The sequence below is a fragment of the Mustelus asterias genome, chromosome 12 (genome assembly GCF_964213995.1).
Source record: "Mustelus asterias chromosome 12, sMusAst1.hap1.1, whole genome shotgun sequence".
Taxonomy (NCBI): Eukaryota; Metazoa; Chordata; class Chondrichthyes; order Carcharhiniformes; family Triakidae; genus Mustelus; species Mustelus asterias.
In genome coordinates, this window is record NC_135812.1 from 10,509,182 (window position 1) to 10,533,217 (window position 24,036).

Sequence of the window (24,036 nt, forward strand, 5' to 3'; positions counted from 1 at the left end):
GTCACGGAAGTTCTGAAGCTTTATTTAACTATTTCAGAAGAGGTAAGTAAACCCATAGGGAAATGTCATTCTGATTCACAAGCTAATCACAAAGGTTTTTACATGGCAGAGTCAAAAAATGCACATTTCCCATGAACTGGATATAATTCAGCAACTAAAATAAAATTAGTTTATCAATTGGAAAGATGAATCACAATCCAGCTCTACTGTGCTCGAAGAAACAAGTACAAAATAGCTCAAGTGAAATTATTCTTAGGGCAGCCTTCTGAAGTGACCTCCATTAGAACAGCAATGGTGTAAGGCTCAAAGCCAGGTAATGAACGTCAGGCCCAGCATTACAATGTAGGGTATTTATTTAATGGAATCATCTTCTCTCTCTGTCAAGAGTTATGTTGGTTCCTGGAAGTGCATCTCATCTGTAGCAATATAGAAAACTTTTCTCCTAGAGGTCTATAAAATAATGAGGGGCATAGATCAACTAGGTAGTCAACTTCTTTTCCCAAAGGTAGGGGCGTCTAAAACTAGAGGGCATAGGTTTAAGGTGAGAGGGGAGAGATACAAAAGGGTCGAGGGGGACAAGTTTTTCAGAGGATGGTGACTGCCTGGAACGAGCTGCCAGAGGTAGTAGAAGCGGGTACAATTTTGTCTTTTAAAAAGCGTTTAGACAGTTACATGGGCAAGATGGGTATAGAGGGATATGGGCCAAATTCAGGCAATTGGGACTAGCTTAGGGATTTAAAAAAAGGGACAGCATGGGCAAGTTGGGCTGAAGGGCAGGTTTCCATGATGTAAACCTCTAGGACTCCTGTAATCTGCCCTTAGAGTGTTGCCCGACTAACCATTAGCAACGGTTCTATTTTCAGCTACCTATTTGAGAGATTAAAATGTTGTCTCAGACTGCACTATCACTTTGAGCAGATATTAATCATTTTACAGTTTACAAAAATATGTCGTGAATATATTATCACTTCCCTCAAATTGAGTTGAGATTGAGTTTGTGGTCTGACGCAAGCTGAAGGTATAGCTTATTCACAATTTGCACTGACTCGAAGATACCAAGGGTTAGAAGCTGTTAAGACGAAACTATTCAACTTTTAAAAAATCTAAACAAGGGAATACTGTTTGAGAGCAATTTAAAAAATTAAACATCAAAGCCCATTGTGAATTTGTCAGGGAATCATTATAAACCGTAACTGAAAATTAACTTTAAATCTGGCCTTTATCTTTTAAAAACACATCACTTGTCTTATATTCACAGCAGAAAATTGTGCCGATACTTGGATGTTTATTGACACTTTGAAAACTTACTTTTGGAAATTACCAAAACATTCCAGGGGTTGTGGTGTACTAAGAATTTGACACAAACATCAGAAAGCACCCTGGCCATCACACCAGAGACAATAAACCTGAGGTCACTGATACACCCGGTGCTTGCTGTGATACTAAGCCACTGCCTGCCCCTTTCACACCTTCAGTTGTTGCACTGGCACTGAGTTAAGACGTACTTGCACTGCTGGGCATGGCAATATAAAGTTTAAATTTAAAATTTACATCTTGTAAAATTACACTTAGCACATCAGATATACAAGTTTCAAGTATCATTTCAAAAGGTATCCACTGTAGACTATTTTTTTATACAGTGTATTTACAAGCACAAAGTGGATGACTTACTCCATTGTTTCCATAACTTAGACATAAATGGCCATCAAATACTTATTTTCAGGCATTCATTTTTAAAGAAATGTGATAAATGCTGATAAAATAAGTCCTGTAAAAATAAGTCCCTTCTGTACTCGCTATGAAGCCAACTGGTCAGAACAAGAAGCAAAGCTGCTGAAATAATGCAGCAACATTTCAGTATGAAATTACAGAGAACAAATCCTATCTGTACATAACTTCAGATGCACTTATCGTTCTAACATAGCAATAATTAATTAAATGAATCTTAGATTATCATGTTGATATACCTACATGTATAAATATGTTTTGCTGATTGAAATGCTAACTTTTTTTAAAAAAGTAATCAAATGTTTAAATTGTTCAACTTAAAATATGTCTTTCAACTCCAAAACAATGGTTAGAAAAAAGTTTTCAGAGTCAAGATCTGTGTTTACTTTGTGAGCAAATTTTCTGGAATGAGAGTTAGCAATTGTGGATTCTTTTCCGACACTTGTACCTGTCAGCATCAAGCAGTCTTACTTTGGATGCTGGATACACCACCAATTTCAATTAAATGTAACCAAAATTGTACAAGATACCCCACTACTGCACCAGTTTGGGATTGACATTCTCTTCATATCATCTTCAATGATCAACAGGTTTCAAGCTTGGTGCTGATTATGGACAGCTCCATGTAACAGATTCACACACATCAGACATACGGTCATGCTCTCAACACATTTCACCGCCGATGATTACAAGAGATGTAAACCAGTTCGGACTAAACTATGCTGAAATACACCATACCCAGTGCCAAGCTGTAATGTCCTTTCAATGGTAACATGAAAATGGCACAGCCCTAAAGGGAACCAATTAGATTGTTAGTCTGTACTAGATTGGTTCACTTAAGCCTCCCATCCATTGACACATCCCGCTGCCTCGGCAAAGCAGCCAGCATAATTAAGGACCTCACGCATCCCGGACATTCTCTCTTCCACCTTCTTCCGTCAGGAAAAAGATATAAAAGTCTGAGGTCACGTACCAACCGACTCAAGAACAGCTTCTTCCCTGCTGCCATCAGACTTTTGAATGGGCCTACCTAGCATTAAGTTGACCTTCCTCTACACTCTAGCTATGACTGTAACACTACATTCTGCACTCTCTCCTTTCCTTCTCTATGAACTGTATGCTTTGTCTGTATAGCGTGCAAGAAACAATACTTTTCACTGTACACTAATACAGGTGACAATAATAAATCAAAATCAAATCAAGTCAAGGGTGGTGTTATGGGTGCTGCAATTTGTCTCAGCCAAGCCAAGGAAAGGAACAATAGTTCAGGTTTCCATCAAGGTTTGCAATTCTTTCACTACTTGACCACTATGAAGGACTTGGACAGTGTGCTGTGCCAAAGATGGTTAGCTTCTCAGAGCAGCTCACACCAGATTGTGAATGGGTAGATGATTGGCAATTAAAATGTGAGATGAGAAGCTATGCTGGGCAGAGATGAAACAATGGTCCGTTAATGTGACTGCTTATGCTTGTTTGCACTCCCAACATTTTTCCACACAGAAAACAAAATCTCACTTCAGGGAGGGATCCGAATAATAGATAGAATTCCAGTGTTTTATCAAAATATTAACTCTTATAGACAATCAACAAAACTGGTCAATGATCACTTCAGGTGAGCAAATCATTACAATTCTTTATATTAAAAATAATGCTAAACTTTTGTATTTGAAAGGCAAAATTCTTGCCACCAAGAAAGAGATGCTTTGTCAATCCAAGATATCTCCAGGCTACATTAATGACATGACATCTGGTGATGTTGGAGGATTGGAGCCACCAAAGGTTGCAAAACCTCCAGGAGTGGCCTGGTATCGTGAGGAATGGTAAATTGATCACCTAGTTTAATCTAGGTGAAAATGCACAGCCCTAAAAGGGAACCAATTAGATTGTTAGTCTGTACTAGATTGGTTCACTTAAGCCTCCCATCGATTGACTCTGTCCACACTTCCCACTACCTTGGCAAAGCAGCCAGCATAATTAAGGACCCCACGCACCCCGGACATTCTCTCTTCCACTTTCTTCCGTCAGGAAAAAGATACAAAGGTCTGAGGTCACGTACCAACCGACTCAAGAACAGCTTCTTCCCTGCTGCCATCAGACTTTTGAATAGACCTACCCTATATTAAGTTGATCTTCCTCTACACCCTTGCATTCGTGTGCAAGCAACGCAGAAGAAAAATCATAGGAGCTTTAAAAAATGTTTTAATTTTCAGTTTTTTCTATTTTTCATTGATTAGTTGAAAGAATATTGGAAATAGTTGGTGGTCAGAATCTTGGGATGTAACCTTCAGGAGTTATTCCAAGCAAATTTCCGAACATTAGACAAATCCCACGGTAGTTCATTCACTGAAAAGTAGGAGTTTAACAGAAAACAAACCAAAATGAATCCTACCTTCTCGCTATGTAGTAGAACACTGGATTCCCTGTTTTTGATGTTCCAGCCTGGTAAAAGATGTTGAGTGTTTTTAAAGCCTTGAACTCCTCTTTTTCATGTACTTGATGCCTGGAAAGTTAAGGTGCCAGTAGGTTCAAGATTCCTGAGTTGCAAACATTCATTGTGCAAGAATGAAAAAACGAATTTCCCGTTGTGTTTCTAATGCCTCAACCAAGTTCTTGCTGCTGCAACTTCTGGCCAAGTCACTCTATAACTTACTCACAGTAACGCTGCAGAAAGAAAACTTGGCAGATAAATGCACCATCCTGTTTTTGACTAAGGCACAGAGTGTAGGAAGCTGCCAAACCAGATTACCTTAACTGGAACAGCATAACTGACTGCAGTGCCCATGGATTGGAGGGAAAAGGTGGGGAGCACAAGAGACACCTAATCATGATTGCGGACGTTAGCTGAGGATGAGGTCAAGCTGGCCTGTGATGATAGCACCCAATTTTCGTATAAAAGCCCCAGGCACTGAGGGAAGTTTGGTGCATTTGTGAAACCAGATTTCAACATCAGAAAATTCCAGAGGAAGATCCAAGGAACCCAGCAACAGAGGTGATGTTAATGTTATTTCAGAGTTTTTGTGGATGCAGGCAAACTCAAGTTCCAGCACACTTTCACAAATGAGAGAAAATATGATTGTACTCAAAGAGTTGGTTTGAAAGCAGACTTTAAGTTAGTCAGTCTTTATGTTAGTCAGTAATTCCACTGGCATTGATGGAAAAATGACACACAAATGAACATGAAAAAGTACATCATAATTAGAACAAATCAACATGGTTTTATGAAAGGAAAATTCATTTTGACAAATGCATTATTTTTGAAGGAAATAACTAGTTGCGCGTTTTATTTCTGAAAGGCATTCCACAAGGTGCCACACAAAAGGTTAATACACAGGATAGGGGCTCGTAGGATTGAGGAGTGACAAATTAGCATGGATAGAGGATTGGTTAATGGACAGGAATAAATGCGGCATTTTCAAGTCAGCAGGCTTGACTTGTAAAGTGTCACAAGGCTCAATGCCGGAGCCTCAGTTTTGTATACTCTACACTGATGACTTGGATAAAGAGCAAGAATAATGTATCTCTGGCCGTTATGGTGTTGCTAATAGAATTCAGACTGTGTTAGGAAAAATTGTCAGGATCCCGGACCAGAATCCCAAATTACATCAGGAAGCTAGACTAGACCCCAACAATTTTTTTATTTTGGCATAAATGTGAGGATAGGATGCACCTCTCCAGGACTAATTCCACTGACAAATTAGGGATCTTTAATCGTAAAACAAACTTTATTTAATAGCACAGTTTAACTATAATTGTGACCAATGAAGCAGCTTAACTTTGAACAATATTTAAACATGAAAAGAAACAACTTTGATTTCTAACTCATCACTGTTTCAGTTCTAAATAAGCAACATTCTTCTTACAGACTCAAAAACCATTTTAAATACAGTCAGCAACCATAAATATACTTGCTATAAGGAGTGTACATAGTCTCAAAGCTTCCAGAGGTTTTGATTTTCAGAGCAGGCTGCAGACTATTCGGGTTACACTGAGGAAAAATTTAGCACAGCCAATGCACCTAACCAGCACGTCTTTCAGACTGTGGGAGGGAACCGGAGCACCCGGAGGAAACCCATGCAGACATGTGGAGAACGTGCAAACTGCGCACAGTGACCCAAGCCGGGAATTGAACCCGGGTATCTGGCGCTGTGAGGTAGCAGTGCTAACCACTATGCCACCATGCCAGTGGCGGTGCCACTCTCCATTCCACTGTTGGTTCTTTTCTCTGTCAAGCAATTTACTCAGCAATGCAGGCAGGTACTATCATCTCAATACAACACAGTCTTACGTCTTGACAGTTCTTGCACAATCTTGGTTTGTCACTGGTGAAGGAAATGGTCACCATACTCTATTTGCTGGTACTTGTCATGTAATAGAGTTTCTTCTCTTTTGAGCATTTATATTCAGCATGTTTCCCATCAACCATGTTATCATGTGGATTCTTGTGCATTTCTATTAATGTAGCCATTTCAGCAAGCTTGTTCTGGCATGTAACCTCAGTTTTCCTTTCTGCCTAGATTGCTGCTTTGTCTAGTTCCCTCGAGGACATCTCCTTCAGCTGAGTGGCTTCATTTTCCAATCTCTACCTTTCATCTGCTGTAGCAACCAATCTTCTGCTTACACCAGATTTGTTCCTTATTCTGATGCATCTGCTTTCATAATCCATTCAGTTTATCCATTTGAGTTTCTTCCAAAGTGCACCCACCATTCCCTTCTAACAATATTTAATGATTATCTCTCCATTCTCATGCTTTGCACGTTTTCAACAATTTGTCCTTCTTGTCTTTTTTTTTATTAGACAGTTCTCCTCAATTGCTAACTTGTTCAACAGTTGTGTTCCCTCTTTGGGTTTGTCCATTGCTATGTCCTCCAAAGCACCCTCAAAACACCAGACACTTTTTGCCTCTCTGCAGAACGCCAATTTCTCCAGCCCCCTTGTGTTTTCCACACAACTGGTACTTCGATCATTCAATTGGATCTCTTGTCTAACTTCTTCTTCAACAGCATGGTGACTTTTGCAGTAGATGATACAGGATGCACTGCATGAGTGCCATGGGTCAAATCTTTGATGCATTTCACTCAGAGACGAGCAGTTCTCTCGCCAATCACGAAACTGATTGCATCCATTACCTGGGATTTCCTTGGCTCGAGTTCCATACTATGGCCACAATTGTTGAGTTCCGCTTGTGCTTTTTCACTCAATCCTTTGTACCCTTTATTCACATTTTCATGCTCCAACTCCAGTTCCTTCACCACTTGCTGGTGAACGTTATACTATTTCTTACTGGCCCTAATAAATTTCCTTGACGCCATGACAGTACAACTCAGACTTGAACTCTTCATTGAACATTCACTTCGGTAAGCAAGGGCTGGCATTATCTACATAATCAGCCCAACTCAGTTGTGACTGTCTCAATATGGTATGGATGCTTGGCATGCCAACTCAGGTCAGCACTTGTGTCTGGTTTTTATTCTATTTCTGATCCTTAGAGATTTCCAAAGGCAACTTAAGTGAAACTGCTTGAGCCTCTTGGCATGATGCTAATTTAGTCCAAATCCCCCATGTTCTAGAACTTGCAAGTTTGGTGGACAGATTTACTCCTATTTGTTCCCTGACTGCTGTTCAAAGCATGTTGAACTTGCTTTGGCATGTATCAATATAGACAGCGCAAACGTGTGCTGCCAAGGTAAGTGAATTAATCCACTGCTGGACAGCTTCTGGTCCTGGGGCTTAAACCTTGGGCACGAGATAGGACTTTCTTGGAGCAGGCTGCTTAATTACTTCAGTTTTCCTCATGCTAATTGTAAGGCAGAAGTGATCACATGCACTGGAGAACAAGTCCATGCTACATTGCATGCCCAGTTGTGAAACTGCAGCTAGTGCAGACATTATCAAACAGGAAATTGGAAACAGGACATTGAAGTACTTAACAAATGAGTCTTGCTAAAATTGTACGGGCTTGGTGACCAGACCAGGCATGGAATACAGAGTGCCATTTTGGACTGTATTTAAGGATAACCTCACATTGAAGGCATTGCAGCGAAGGTTCACTAAGTTGGTTCCTGAAACAAGGAGGTTGTCCTATGATTAATTGGGTCTACATCCTCTGGAGTTCAGAAAAATCTCATTTATTAGAATCTTATTTGAGCTTGAGACATTGTTTCCCCAAGTTGGGGAATCGAAAACAAGGGGGCACAGATTCAGTATAAAAAAGCCAGTCATTTAGGAGTGAGAAGAAATGTCTTCATTCACAAGGTTAAACATCTTTGGAATTCTTTACCCCAGTGGGTCATGGATGCTCCATTGTTGAGTATATAGACAGTAGGTGAGGGGTTAACTTGAACAGCACTAACATCTCCTCTCAACACCCGTCTGTAAACAGAAAGGTGTTTTGATTTGTGTCTCTCTTTAGAAGCAGTGACACATTTCCCAACCCCTCTGTTTTGGTGCAATCCAATTTCTATTAATAACTCCACAGCAGACTTGAGATAGAATGAACTCAAAGGGTTAATATATTTGCACACAATGAAATCAGAGGATTCATAACACCCCCCTCACCTTCAGATAGTGAAGAAAGGGATAGAAAATAATAAAGTTTTACACTACAGAGACCACAGAGAAAATAAATATTTTTTCATGTGGGTTCCAGAGTCCAGAATCTAAGCCCAATGAGGTTTGCCTTTATGGAGGCCAGTGCATTGAAAGCCCATGCTGGATAATTCATTTTTCCACTGGGGTTGGTTTCACACCATGAGATAAGCATGCTGAGATGATTCAGTATTGAAGGTGATGGTACAAAATATCTAGTAGCAGTGCAGATGGGAGCCAGATATTCCACCTGGGCAGAGCTCCTAGTTTGTGAAACTCCAGGTTAGATCACAAACAGCAGCCTGGGCTCTGCAGTTTAGCAAGGCCGTATCACTTTTTCAAGAGTAAGAGGCTGATGTCACATGACTCTCCCCTCTCCTCCAGATCTTTGACAAAGGACATGTATCCATTATCTCTGGATTCCAAAGATTGTTAAACGTCTCCACCGTGAGGAACTAAAAGGAAGTTACGGGGCCTTTGTCTTAGCAGACGATCCATCTTCCGTTGGCCACCTGGATTATTAAATGCAGATGGGCCTTTGTACAGTTCTCTCTGAATTTGTGCTGTGAAGTCCACAGTGATTGTTAGTAGCACCTCGGAGATACGGCATGCTTGCCTTCATCGGCCAGGGCATTGAGTTTAAAAATTGGCAAGTCATGTTGCAGCTTTATAGAACCTTAGTTAAGCCACACTTGGAATATAGTGTTCAATTCTGGTTGCCACACTACCAGAAGGATGTGGAGGCTTTGGAGAGGGTACAGAAAAGATTTACCAGATGTTGCCTGGCATGGAGGGCATTAGTTAGGAGGAGGGGTTGGAGAAGCTTGTTTTTTTCTCATTGGAACGACGGAGGTTGAGGGGGCGACCTGATAGAAGTCTACAAGATTATGAGGGGCATGGACAGAGTGGATAGTCAGAAGCTTTTTCCCAGCGTGGAAGAATCAATTACTAGGGGGCATAGGTTTAAGGTGCGAGGGGCAAGGTTTAAAGGAGATGTACGAGGCAAATTTTTTTTTACACAGAGGGTGGTGGGTGCCTGGAACTTGCTGCCGGGGGAGGTAGTGGAAGCAGATACGATAGTGACATTTAAGGGGCGTCTAGACAAATACATGAATAGGATGGGAATAGAGGGAGATGGTCTCCGGAAAGGTTGGGGTTTTAGTTCAGTCAGATAGCATGGTCGGTTCAGGCTCGGAGGACCGAAGGGCCTGTTCCTGTGCTGTAATTTTCTTTGTTCTTTGTATAACAAGGTGCAAATGTTCCTGAAACTACCAGGTAACTTCTTTTGTGAGGGAATCACAGGCAGACAAACGTTTAACCATTTGAAAGGTCTTTAAAATGTTAGAAATAGCCATGATGATATTTATATCTTAAAAAAATCCAACCCAACAGCTGCCTGGTTCAACCTTCTAAAGAGAGAGTGGTCCATCCTCAACAGGTTTAGGACTGGCCACAGCCCTTCCATGACCAACCTTCAAAGATGGGGCATTAGTGCCAGCTCCTATGTACCTGTGTGAGAGAGCAAACTATGCACATCAGAAGAGTGTGTCTAATCCACAGACTCAGTGAAGGCCTATCTGCACTTAACACAGCAGGACTGGAAGAAATAGCTCGGCTTAGGGACTTTGCATTTGCTAAATAAATAATTGATAAGAATACAGAGTTCCTCACATTGAGATAGACAAATATTTGGACTCTCGTAGAATTAAAGGATAAGTGGAATTAAAGCCCGCGATCAGTCATGATCACACTGAATGACAGAGCAGGCTTGGGGAATCACGCTGTCTTCTCCAGATTGCACGATGTAATGTTTTTAAATGACAACACCGTTGAAATAGAAAACTTCCCTCTTACAGTCTGAAAAATGAGTACGTGATTGCTTACCTTGTCATGAATTCTTCAAACTTGGAGCTGGTGAGGTTGAGGCTGGACCAGTGAGTGTCAGCGACAGGTTTGTGCTCAGGAGGCCCCAGGTAGGCTAACAAAGTAGCCATCTTGTCGAACGGCCTTCTCCCTACAGCTTTATGGTCCCTGAGAACATTAGAAATTAAATGCAGCTTTTGATAAGTTTTACAGTTTAAACCAGAGCAAACTGGAATGCCGTTTATTAAGAATGCAAGGATTAGAAACAGCTCCTGCAATATCACATCTTACGATATAGCAAATCATCATGCACAATGATGATTATGCGATGCACAGTACTGTCATTTCAATGAAACATGCCTCATAGAAGTCATAGAATCCTTACGGTGCAGGAGGCGGCAAGTCGGCTCATCGAGTCTGCACCGACAACAATCCCACCCAGGCCCCAGCCCCACAACCCCCATGTATTTACCCCACGAATCCCCCTCACATGGCCAATCCACCTAACCTGCACATCCTTGGAGTGTGGGAGGAAACCGGAGCACCCTGAGGAAACACATGCAGACATGGGGAGAATGTGCAAAATCCACACAGTGAGTAACCCAAGGCCGGAATTGAACCTGGGTCGCTGGCTCAGGACATAATCAAAAGAAACTGTGACCATTTTGAGATTAATAACTATTCTTTAAATATAAAATGCTTACATTTGTACATATTCTTACCAACTGCTAAAGTTGTAAATTCCAATGCCCAATTGCATGGATAATTCATTTTTCTGGCAGCTCGGTGGCACAGTGGCTAGCACTGCTGCCTCACAGCGCCAGGGACCCGGGATCGATTCCAAGCTTGGGTCACTGTCTGTGTGGAGTTTGCACATTCTTCCCGTGTCTGTGTAGGCTTCCTCCGGATGCTTTGGTTTCCTCCCACATTCTGAAAGATGTGCTGGTTAGGTACATTGACCTAAACCGGCGCCGGACTGTGGCGACTAGGGGAATTTCACAGTAACTTCATTGCAGTGTGAATGCAAGCCTTACTTGTGACTAATAAATAAAAACTTTATAATTGCAAATGTAAACTCATTGCTGTAACTTCACCTTTCCCCCTGCACAGTAGAGGAACTGCAGTGCCCCAGTATGTGAAAGAATTAGTTACAACTTGACAAGCTTAGATAGCCTGCGTCACTGGCTGGGCAGTCAGACACTATGTCCAGAAAAAACCTTCCAATGGGTTGGAGTGAGACAACAGTTTGGGGTGGGGAAGGAAAGAAAAAAATATTAAAATGTGTTGATACATATCGATATATATCAGCACACAAAAAATAGATAAGTGTGGACAAGTGTAGATGTTTATGATAGAATTGATTTAAAAAAAGGAGACAACATATGACTTGGGATTCAGTAACATCTGCATTCGCTAATCCAATTATTTCCCCTTTTTGCTAACCCCACATCACAGAGATGACACTTGGCTGTGAAACACCACAGGATATTAGTCTTTCAAATCATCTTTTACAACATCCAAAGGGAAACAAACAATTTAGTTGACTGCTTTTGTCAAAGTTTTTTATCTTGCACTCATCAGGACAACACAAGGATACCAATGTCAAGGGAAACTGCAACTTTATACTGAAGAGAAGAGGGTGCTGATTGGTTGGCAAATGGACTCCGATTGATAGAGGCATTGCTTTGGACAATGAACCAGTTGATGGTGACTGAGTTAATTGCCAAGCATTGATTGAAATTTAAACCAGGCAGCTTGACTGGTTGGACAATGCATTGCATTATGGAATGAACCAGCAAATGGCTATCATTTATTTGAAACATGTTCTGTCTGCAAAGGACAGCACCTTGTGCATTAATCAGTATATGTAGCTTCCAGTACATGCAAATACGCCGCACTACAAGCCCAAATGACAATCCTAACTTGGTTTTCAGTGCATTTTTAGCACACAAAGGATTATTTAGCAAATGTTGTTCAATCGCGGAATCATACCTAATGTTGGACACTGTGCTTTGCAAGCATGGGCTGATTGGGGATAGTCTGTACTTTCCCCAATATGAAATGTGGAAGGGACATGCTTGGTCAAAGGGAACTTAGTTTAGCCAACACTTGCAAGTAAACTTTCCAATCATATTTGGCTCGGCGCACAAAAAATTCACAGAAAGCAAATGATTAACAAGAGAAAATATAGTCTCTCACATACCTGTTACTGGAGAGGTACTGCCCAATTTTCTCCTGATTGTTCCACAGTAATCTGTGCAAAGCGAGAACATTCCCATCACTGATGAACGAAAGGCTGTGATTGACTGTGTCACTGGCTGGGCAGTCAGACGCTATGTCCAGAAAAAACCTTCCAAGGGGTTGGGGTGAGATGACAGTTTGGGGTGGGGAAGGAAAGAAGAAAATATAAAAATGTGTTAATACATAGATATATATTGAAACAAACATTACACTAAAACACACCCAAATGTGAAGACCAACATCATTGCATAATGAGCTCCCAGTTTCAGTCTGTGGGTGAGCAAAGATGTCACGTCACGTAGCAGGAAAAAGACCCATCAAATTATACCAAAACTTTGCTTCACATGAGTTACCCAATTTATTATCACTGCTCTGTTTGCTCTCCATTTATCTTCAATGTTTTTCTTTCCCACAGCAAGTTAAGGGGTAGAGATGGCAACTGTGGGAAGACGTCAACTTTCCTGGTAATCTCTCTCAAATGTCATTCCATCCAATTACTGATCTTGCCCTGTGGCTCTCAACAAATTCCAACTAATTTCAGCACCTTGCAGTAGGGGTTCGAAGTTTGCGCCTCCTTATTCTCTTACAGCCTGATATACATGCTGTTCGAAAGCAATTGGCAGATCTGCTATGTTTGCTTTAGGCACATTCCACGTGTAACAAGTTCTAAAATTACTGTATAACAAAGTAAATTAATTGAAACCTCCAACTTCACCTAATTCTCTTGTTTAAATAACTGAAGGTTTAAGGAAACAATATATAACATTGATTATAGAAAGATAATCAACAAAAGTTTCTTAATATAGAATACCATCTCGAATAAACACTTGGTTAGAACAGCAAGAAAAAGCTTGTTTCCCATTTGCTAATCACAAAGCATTTCCAGCACAGGAACAGTCCATTCTGCCTAACAGGTCCCTGGTGTTTTACTGCAAATTGAGCCTCCTCCCTCTTCATCCCACCCTACCAAAAGATCCTTGTATTCCTTTCTCTCTCTTACACTTGTCTAGTTTACCATCGAATCCATCAATGCTACTCAGCTACTCCATGTGATAGCAAGGGGCAGCACGGTGCCATAGTGGTTAGCACTGCTGCCTGGCTGCGCCAGGGACCCGGGTTTGACTCCTGGCTTGTGTCACTGTCTGTGTGGAGTTTGCACATTCTCCCCGTGTCTGCGTGGGTTTTCTCCGGGTGCTTTCGTTTCCTCCTGCATTCTGAAAGACGTGCTGGTTAGGTGCATTGATCCAAACAGGCGCCGGAGTGTGGCGACTAGGGGAATTTCACAGTAACTCCATTGCAGTGTTAATGTAAGCCTTACTTGTGACTAATAAATAATCCTTACTTTTAAAATTCTACATTCGTACTACACTCTGGTTTTTGATAAGATCATGGCTGACTGGATAGTGGGGTCTCAACTCCCCCTTCCTGCCTATCCCCAATGACATTTGGCTCCATTGTCAATCAAGAATCTATTCAACTCAATGGCCCAGTGTCCACTGGTGTGTGTGTGTGTGGGTGGTGGGGGGGACGACAAATGCTGTTAGACCTGCTGAGTTTATCCAGCATTTGATGTTTTTATTTCAGATTACAAACATCTGTAGGATTTTGCTTTTATTTGCTGAGTTCAGATTTCTCCCACAAGGGGAAACATCCTCTCAGCGTCCACCGTTAAGTCCCCTCAGGATCTTGTATGTTTCAACAAGATCGCCTCTCATTCTAATAAACTTCAATGGATCTGTCCAATCTGTCCAACCTTTCCTCATGAGATATACCCTTCATCCCAGGAATCAGTCAAGTGAACCTTCTCTGAAATATTTCTAATTAAATTATGTCCTTTCTAAAGTATGAAGGCCAACCCTGTACACAGTACTCCAGATGTGGTTTGACTAAGGCTTTGTCACAACACTTTCCTACTTTAATATTCAATTCCCCTTGTAATAAATACCAACATTCCATTTGCCTTCTTAATCACTTGCTATACTTGCATACCAACTTTTCGTGATTCATTGCATCAGGACAAGGTGGACTAAAGGGCCTGTTCCTGTGCTGTACTGTTCTTTAACACCCAGATCCTCTGTACAGCAGAGTTTGTCAATTTCTTTCCATTTAAATAACATGCTATTTTTCTATTCTTCTTGCCAACGTGGACAAGGTCACATTTCTCCACATCATACTCCATCTACCAATTTTTTGCCTATTCACCCAGCCTATCGCTCTTTGCAGACTCTATGTCCTCTTCGCAAGTTGCTCTCCCAACCATCTGTGTCAGCAGCAAATTTAGCAGCCGTACATTCGATCCTTCCAAAGTCATTGATATAGATGGCAAAGAGTTATGGAACTAGCAATTACCCCTGTGGCACTCACTAGTAGCAGCTTGCCAACCCGAAAATGACCCATTTACTCCTACTCTCTGCTTTCCGCTCGCTAACCAAGTCTATATCCATGCTAACATTTACCCCCTGCACTTTTGTGTAGTAACCTTTCACGTGGCACCTTATCAAATCCAAGTAAACCACATCTCAAGGTTCCCTTCATCAACATGGCTTGTTATTTAAATAATTCTAATAAAGGAATCGAACACGATTTCCCTTTCACAAAATCACTGACTTTGCCGGATTGTATTAAGATTTTCTAAGTGTCCTGCTACAACTTCCTTAATAATAGATTCCAGCATTTTACCCATGATAGATGTTAGGCTAGAATGCTCATTGCTTTCATCTTGTGGCAAGAAAAATCAACAGTTCTGGCACAGACAATGGAACGGCAATGGAGTTCATTCCGAGGTCAAAACTAAGAGCACTTCCTAAAAGAAACCCTTGAGTTTCAGTGTAATCACTAGAGCTCTGAATAAAAGGCAGGCAGCTAGCAAACACAGGAGAAGACTTTGTGCAGAGAATAAGTTAAGCAAGGGAAAAATGCCAAGCTTTCAAACACAACTTTGTAGCTGAGATTCACGAGGTCGTTCAACAGAGTGATAGATTTCTGAAAACTAAACTATTACAATTGTGGCGACAGGGCACAAATAATAGAAAAAATTAATGTTACGGCATTCACCTGGACAAAACAATACAACCTTCATTAAGCATTCCGTTTGTTCATAATGTGATGTGCACAAAAGTAATGATTTGACCCAGTTCTATGTAGCATCATATTCTTAAGCAGAAAAAAAACTTTAAAATATTTATAAACAAACACTCTTTCAGCAAGCTCAGGGATCCATTAATTACCTGCGGGCTGCATCAAAGTTGTTTTTAACAAAGTCATTGAATGGCCTCATATGTTCTTCTTTTGTAAACAGCACATGATTTGCAATACTTTGTAGAATCTGGGAAAGCAAAATTTGTACACAATGATTTCGGTTTATAAATGAAGCGGACAAACTCATCCCAATTTACCTCAGGTAGATACATCTAGTCACATGCTGGGATGAAGTCTAGCCTTAGAGCGATCTTGTGTTTAACCTTACTAGTAACAGCCTGCACTCCCAAAATTTAGTGTGGTATGGGGTCCATACATCTTAGCAATGCAATATTAACAGATATAATCAGGATCCTCACATTTCTTCTCATTTCACATTCTTCCTTAACCACCTTAAGAGAAATTTGCCATTTTTGCTGTAAGCTGAATAAGTAGAGAATGGGACAACTGTTTGTACACCTGTGTTTATCACTTTTTTAACCACCAAATATTATCGACACATTTGGTGATTATACTGTGTCTCATTACAGTCTTTGGGATCACTGTTTACAAGAGTGAACACACACACACACACCTGTCCACAAGGTAATTTCTGTGATAAGTACCAAAAGTGACAAGTAACTGAATGAATTATAGGCAGGAGTGGAAATAAAGCCACAAGCAGAATAATGTAGACAAACGAAAGACCATTTTTCCATTCCATGTTGGATAGATAAGTTGACTCTGATGAGTGAAGCTCCATCACAGCCATCACAGCCACAACTGATGCAGGCTTGGAGGACCCAAGGGTCTGTTCTTGTGCTGTAATTTTCTATTCTTTGATGCTGTTCTCCACCCTGGTGCATTTGTCCTATGGATTGGGATCTGAGGACAGCCATCAGAAGTGGGAACCATGGCTGATTTTTCTAGAGTTCTGACGAAAGGTCACTAACCTGAAACATTAGTTCAGTTTCACTTGCCAGCATTTTCTCTTTTAAAAAAAAAAAATCGCAGAATTTTAATTCCCTAGCTCGGGGCATTATGAACAATTGCCGTACCTTGATCTTTGCCCCAACTGATTTTGAAGCATTCAGCACACAACAAGTTGGGTCAAGAACCTTTTTTTATTCGCATGGCTCAGTTACCCACTGGAAGAAATCGCTTAGTTCTCTTGTTGGGTCCAGAAATGTTCACTTGCATGTTAAAACTCTTACCTTGGACATCAACTTTAATCCCCGCTCAATTCTAGGTGGAGGCTTTTTATCGAGGATCCCTGCTTCATAGGGAGACACTATGGCGGGATTGATGAACCTTAGGAACATAGCACTTCCCACCGCACCTATACTGTTCTGCGGAAAACGCTGGCTGACAACCTGCAGGGGAAAGAGAAGCAGATACAAGAGCAGTACGTTACGCAAAACTGCAATTTAAAATAACTCAAAAAGCTTTCTGAAGAGCTGGAAATTACAGGTATGAAAGGTTAACGCTCAGCTTGTTGGCTTGTACAGGTTAAGCCTATCATTCTCAAACTACATATGTATGTTATATATTAAAAAGTATATGATTAGAAGCAGCACAGATAAAAATTTAGATGATTCACAGGCCCCTCCACAACATAATGGTGGCTCGGGTGAGTGAGGGGGGTGCAGAAAATGCAGAACACCACACAATCACTTTCACAAATAGTCTTTAGAATCCGTTCAAGTGTGAGATAATTCAGAGGTAAAATATCAGGAGCATGAAACACTTCTCTTAAGAGTCAGGCCGCATCTGCAAGTGATCACATTTTTGTTCGTAATCTTGTCTAATGTTGAGAAAGATAGACACTGCTCATGATCACTGGGTGCCAATGCACTGGCAACACCATTCAAGAGTCTGGTTAAATTTCAGAATTACTTTTCCAGAAGGTCCGGAGAAGAGAACAAGAGTTGGACGGAAGGGAGGTGGGGTTAGAGCAGGGTGAAAACAAGGGAAAGGTGAAGTTGATAAGCAAAGACAGATGTTCGTCTTTAAAGTTAGAAGCTAACAAGATGGAAACTAACCAAGAACCTAAGGAAAAAAATCAACTAATTTCATCTCACAGCTTACTTAGCATTTTACATTGCTAGTAACCCTGCCATCAAAAATCCAGAAGATTCTCCAATTTAGTGGTAATGTGTTTGAACAATGTGCCTTGCACTGACATCGAGGGTTAACTCAAACATCAGCCACCTGAAACATCAATACCACCGGAAACATTCCCAGTAGCTGTGGAGGCTACATTAAAAAGAAAATTCTCCGTGCGGGCAAGAGATTTTGTTAGCGTTTTTCCCTTTTTGGAAGAGTTGGGGGTAAGGAAAAGAGAAGTTAAAATATTTCACACTGACAGTGCTCTTTTTTATTCATCTATGGGAAGTGGGCATCACTGGTTAGGCCAGCATTTATTACCCAACCCGTTGCCCTTGTGAAGGTGGTGGTGAGTTGCCTTCTTGAAATACTGCTGGTGTAGGTGCACCCCACAGAGCTGTCAGAAAGGCAGCTCCGAGATTTTGACCCAGCGACAGCGAAGGAACGGCAATAGATTTCCAAGCCAGGATGGTGAGTGACTTGGAGGGCACCTCTAGGTGGTGCTGTTCCCATGCATCTATTGCCCTTGTCCTAGATCATAGTGATCATGGGTTTGAAAGGTGCTGCCTAAGGAACCTTAGCGAGTTCCTGCAGTGCATCTTGTAAATGGTACTCATGGCTGCCACTGTTCATCGCTGGTGGAATTTTTGTAGAAAGAGTAGCAATCAAGCGGGCTGCTTTGTGCTGGATAGTATTGAAGCCGCACTCATCCAGGCAAATGGGAGAGTATTCCATTACACTCCTTACTCGTGCCTTGTAGACGGTGGACAGGCTTTGGGGTGTCAGGAGATAAGTTACTCCTTGCAGGATTCCTAGCCTTTGAACTGCTCTGATAGCCACAGTATTTATATGGGAGGACCAGTTCAGTTTCTGGTCAATGGTAACACCAGGATGTTGATCGTGGTGGTTTCAGCGATGGTAATGCCATTGAATGGTTAAATCTTCTCTTGCTGCAGATGGTCATTGCCTGACACTTGTGTAGCGCATACGTTACTCCATGAATATATGCTCTCACTGTCATCTTTATAGTTACATTCTATACATGTATTAATCAATACTTCTGTTAATCAATACTGACAACTGATTTAGCAAACTCTTAGAACAGCAACACTTTGAAATAATTCATACTACATGGAGTTAAATGTTTTAAAACTACAGGGCATCACCAAGCACACTGGCAATGCTGAGATACAGTATCTGTACCCCAACTAAGTTCATATTTGCTATTCTGTATGAAAATATGCAGTCACCTTCCCCTAAATCAGGGGAGGGAAGAGACCACAGCTCACTACTTGTATTTTGCAGCACACATGCATCAGGAGGATACTGGAACTATATTCCCTATAGAATCCCAATTGAGAGTTCTTTGGTGGCGGCAAGTCAATTTGGTGCAAAAGATCACGTTGTGTGGCACTCACCACCGTGCTATTTGGACTAGTTTCAGTTAAGATCTAGCAGCTCAACATTGGACATCCACAGGGCACTGTGGGCTATCAGCAGCAGCAGAAAGGTATTCAACTTTAATGTGTAACCTCATGGCCTGGCATATTCCTCACTCTACCATTACCATCAAGCCAAGGGATCAACTCTGGTTTAATGAAGAGTGCAGGAAGGCATGTCTGGAGTAACACAAGGAACAGCTAAAAATGAGATGTCAACTACAACGCAGGACTATATACATGCCAAGTAGTGATAGCAACATACCTTGGAGAGAGTTTCGCAATCCTACAACCAACAGATCAGACCATTTAACTTGAGCAGAAATTGTACTGGACCAGCCATATAAATACTGTGGCTACAAGAGCAGGTCAGAGGCTGTGAATTCTGAGGCAAGCAATTCACCATTTGACTCCCTCAAGCCCGTCAGCCAACTCCAAGGCACAACTCAGGAATGTGATTATTTTGAAAAATTCTTTCATGGGATGTTTCTGTCAAGGCCAGTATTTGTTGCCCATTCTGAATTGAGTTTGAACAAAGTTGTTTGCTAGGACATTTCACATGGCAGTTAAAAGTCAATCACATTGCTGTGGGTCTGGAGTCACATGCAAGCCAGACCAAATAAGGATGGCAGATTTCCTTCCTGAAAGGACATTAGTGAACCAGATAGGTTTTTACGAAAATCAATTCTAGTTTCATAGTCACAATTACTGAGACTAGCTTTCAATTCCAGATTTTTAATTAAATTTAAATTCCACCAGCTGACATGGTGGGATTTGAACCCTCGTTTTCAAAGCCTTAGCACAAGCCTCCGGACTACTTGTCCAGTGACATTACCAACGGAATACTCTTCAGGGTGCAGCCCCAACAACACAAGAAATTCCTAACTATCCAGGACAAAGGAACCTGCTTGATTGGCACCCCATCCACCACCTTAAATATTCACTTTCTTCACCCCTGATGCATAGTAGCAACAGCATGTACCATCTACAAGATGCACAGCAGCAACTCACCAAGGCTCCTTTGATAACACCTTCCAAATCCTCTATCACCTGAAAGGACAAGGACAGTGGATACATGGGAACACCACAACCTGCAAGTTCCTGACCAGTTCACATTCCATCCTGACTTGGGACTATGCCACCTATATTGCATGAAACAATTTTTAAATATGTAGCTATATTGCCACTAAGGACGCTCTGTGCACCCTTTTAGGTTATTGCTGCGAGTACTTTTCCAACTTTAATAACTCAATTCAAACAGTTACTGCCAAGGAATGGTTTTACTATTTACGATGTGGGGTGACCACATCTGTGAATTCCGAGTAACATTTCATGAAAATGGGGCTTCCTTATAATTTAAGGCTGGGACAAAGGCATTGTTTTGTCTCAGGCATGTTTGAGGGTAAAGAAAGGATGAGAAGCCAAAAAAATCCCAACAGTGTTTAATTTGCTCAATTATTTGCAGGTTTTTTAAAATTCTGGAGCAGAGAAGACAAATTACTCCTCTTAGTTTCCAAGCACACTCCAGGCAGCTGTCCAATGTAAACCAGGGACCAATTTTTCCATTTCTGAATATTCTCGCCTGGCTGATTAAATGTCAGTTAACACTATCAGATGGAAAGGAAAAAAAATAATGGTTCAAACCTTCCTCAATGTTGAACGGGAACAAATATCTGAAGTTGTAATGAGAACTGCCACTCAACTTCAGATATAGTCTTAAGATATTTTATGTTTATTCTCCATAACAAACTCAGTTACAGGAATGCTTTAATGCATTGACAGTGACAGCCAAGGCCTTGCTTTGTAATCCTCATGAAAGAGAATTAAAACGCAGAAAGCAATATTTAAAAACAACCAGATTCGACAGAACATCAAAATTTACCAATGTCATCCACACATCAAGTTGTCCAAATAACACAGTGGATAGAATTGGGGATCAGAACTCCCAAACTAGTAAAAATCCCAGATTCCTTGAAATAAATATGAAACTGCTTACTCAGCCACCATAAAGTACTTGCACTATACAAAGAATTAGGAAAATCAATCTAAGGTTTGTGAGAAATTTGTCTTGACTGTGAGAAAATGCAAGAGGGCAAGGGTAGGTCTGTGATGGCAGGAAAAGACCATTAATACATCAGATGGAAACCAAAATCATGGAGTATGCTTCAAAAAAAAAATTCTTCAAATGTCTTTCTCTCTCTCACCATCCACCCTGTCACACAAATGCAGATTCTCATTATTCTTCTGACAATTTTACTCAAGAATCTGAATTGACTTGTTTCTCCTTTAAGGCACATTGTATTTGACCCCAAGGTGAAGGGGTAATGTTACTGGACTAACAATTCAGTGGCCTGGAACAACTCAAGTTCAAATCTCACCATGGCAGCTGGGGGAGTTAAATTTCAATTAAATAAATCTGTTATAAAAATTTAGTCTCAGTCATGGTGACAGTGCGACTAATGGGTTGTTGATCATCTGGTTTACTAAAGTCCTTTAGGAAGGAAATCTGCTATCCTTACACAGTCTGACCAACGTACGACTCCAGACCCACAGCAATGTGATTGGTTCTTAATTGCTCTCTAAAAAGACCTAGCAAGCCAATCAATTGTATCAATCCACGACATTAAAGTCGAACAAGGATAACCGTGGGTGTAATTACATCACAAGGATTGCAATGGTTCAAGGTGGCTCACCATCACCTTCCCAAGGGTAGTTAGGAATGGCATTAAATGTTTGCCTTGCCAGCAATGTCCATATCCCATGTAATAAGAAAAGCCATTTTGTTTTTATATAAGATCGCTAATTGCAGTCAATGCTGACATTTGATCAACTTGCAAGAGTTGCAATTGAAATGACAGACCTTTTCTGTCAGATTCATCTCTTCCTCCAGAGACCAGTCCAATAAGCAGCAGCCAAAAGGGACACCAATGAACACTCGGATTAAGATAGTCGTTTTCCATTAAAGACCATTTCTATTTAACAAATTGCAGTTTTTCAATTGCCCAAAAGCAGGGTTTCCTCTGTGATATGACTTTAACGTTTGTCCACATTACAAGTTCCATACACATACAACTTCTGATTCCCCCATTTTGTGCCATTTTAGGACACACCATTCCCCCTGACAAGAGGCTGTGAAGAATACAAGCTCCCAAGTTTCTGTCAACGGCAGACTGTAGTCAGATGCTAGGAAAATTGCAGGAATGACACAAACGGATTCTGAATCACTCAGCAATCCTCACTTCATCCAACTGCCCAAATTATACCAGTAAAACATTATGGGGAGGATCATAGGTGTACATTTACATCCTGCAGCACTCAATAATAGAATCTGCTTGTCTGAGGCAACAAGTAAATAGTTTATTTGTATATGTCACAATCATGCATTTGCTTTTACAGTAGAGCTGTATCCTTTAGAAAAGCAACAGTTCAAAAGCAGTTCTTCACTTCTTAAAGTGAAAGACTTGGATAGGTTGATCCCCATCTACTTGCATGCGAGTACAAAGTCAATTCTATGCTGTAAAGACACGATTGACTACCAAGCTGAACTGCTGAAATTTCCCCCAATAATAACTAGCTTTAGAAACATTGAAAAGTTACTGTGCAGAAAGAGGTCATTCAGCTCATCGTGTCTGCACCGGCCATAAAAAAAAAACCAGCCACTCATTTCAAACATTTTCTCACACCTGGTCCGTAGCCTTACAAGTTATAGCTCTTCAGAGGCCGATCCAGGTACCTCGAAATGAGTTGAATGTTTCCGCCTCAATCACCAACTTAGGCAGTGAATTCCAGACACCCACCATCCTCTGGGTGAAAATTTTTTTTTCTCATGTCTCCTCTAATCTTTCTACTCATCACTTTAAATCTACACCCTCTGGTAACCGACTCCTCAGTTAGGGGAAACTAGTCTTTTCTATCTACCCTGTCAAGGTTCCTCATAATTTTGTACGCCTCAAATAGGTCACCCCTTAGCCCCCTCTATTCCAAGGAAAACAACCCTAACCTATTCAATCTCTCCTCAGAGCTGCAATTTTCAAGTCTTGGCAACATTCTTGTAAATCTCTTCTGTACTCTCTCCACAGCAATTATGTCCTTCCTGTAACGTGGTGACCAGAACTGCACACAAAACTCCAGCCGTGGCCTAATCAGTGTTTTATACTGTTGCGTCATTACATCCCCTGCTTTTGTATTCAATACCTCGTCGAATAAAGGAAATAATTTCATATGTTTTCTTGACCACCTTGTCCACCTGACCTGCCATCTTCAAGGACCTGTGAGCTCGCGCACTCCAAGGTTTCTCTTTTCTTCAACTCCTCTCAATACCTTCCAGTTTGTCGAGTATTCCCGTATTTGTTTGCCGTCCTCAGTGCATTACCTCACACATTTCCAGACAAAATTCCATTTGCCACTTCTCTACCTACTTAAACCATTGCTATCATTCTGGAGTCTTGGGCTATACAATCATTAGTTATGTCATAGCTTTCTGGTGTCGTCCATAGATTTGAGGCTTTGTTAGGAACAGAAGGTATTTATTGATAAGAGAAGCTTCGGTACAGGAAGTTTGCAGCTCTGGACTGCCCTGGAGGAATGCTCCCGTCCCTACATGCTTACAAACAACATGGCTTCTAGATGATTCTGCCTGAGAGAGGATTCCACCCTCTGGTATGATCACTCACTCTCAAGTTTCCAGTGGTCCCTCAAGGCAGGTGACTCGCTTCTGGTGTACTCCCTTAAAGAGACAGACACCACATACACAACACCTCCCTTTAACTTTCTTATACAATCTACAAAATTGACTTACTCAACCCACATTCTAAATAAACACTACACACACAAGTTAAGAAATTTGTAAAATCGATGGAACGATTGTTCAATGGAAGGATCTTGAGGCTTACATTT

At 41.1% G+C, this 24,036-nt stretch overlaps 1 protein-coding gene across 7 annotated transcripts in view; it reads right to left on the reverse strand.

Annotated features, from left to right (window-relative positions):
* Positions 1–3,956: 3,956 nt before the first annotated feature.
* Positions 3,957–24,036, reverse strand: part of nf1a (neurofibromin 1a) — a 159,112-nt gene continuing 139,032 nt past the window's right edge. For 5 of the 7 annotated variants that reach the window (XM_078224704.1, XM_078224705.1, XM_078224708.1 and 2 more), the window contains 5 exons: positions 16,810–16,968; positions 15,646–15,743; positions 12,381–12,527; positions 10,199–10,345; positions 3,957–4,228 (listed from right to left, as the gene is read on the reverse strand). In XM_078224704.1, the coding sequence (XP_078080830.1) occupies positions 4,114–4,228; positions 10,199–10,345; positions 12,381–12,527; positions 15,646–15,743; positions 16,810–16,968 (666 nt within the window). In that variant the 3' untranslated portion in view covers positions 3,957–4,113. Of the gene's footprint in view, positions 4,229–10,198; positions 10,346–12,380; positions 12,528–15,645; positions 15,744–16,809; positions 16,969–24,036 lie in introns of those variants that run through there. The other 2 variants (XM_078224709.1, XR_013499075.1) reach the window with 2 other exon arrangements.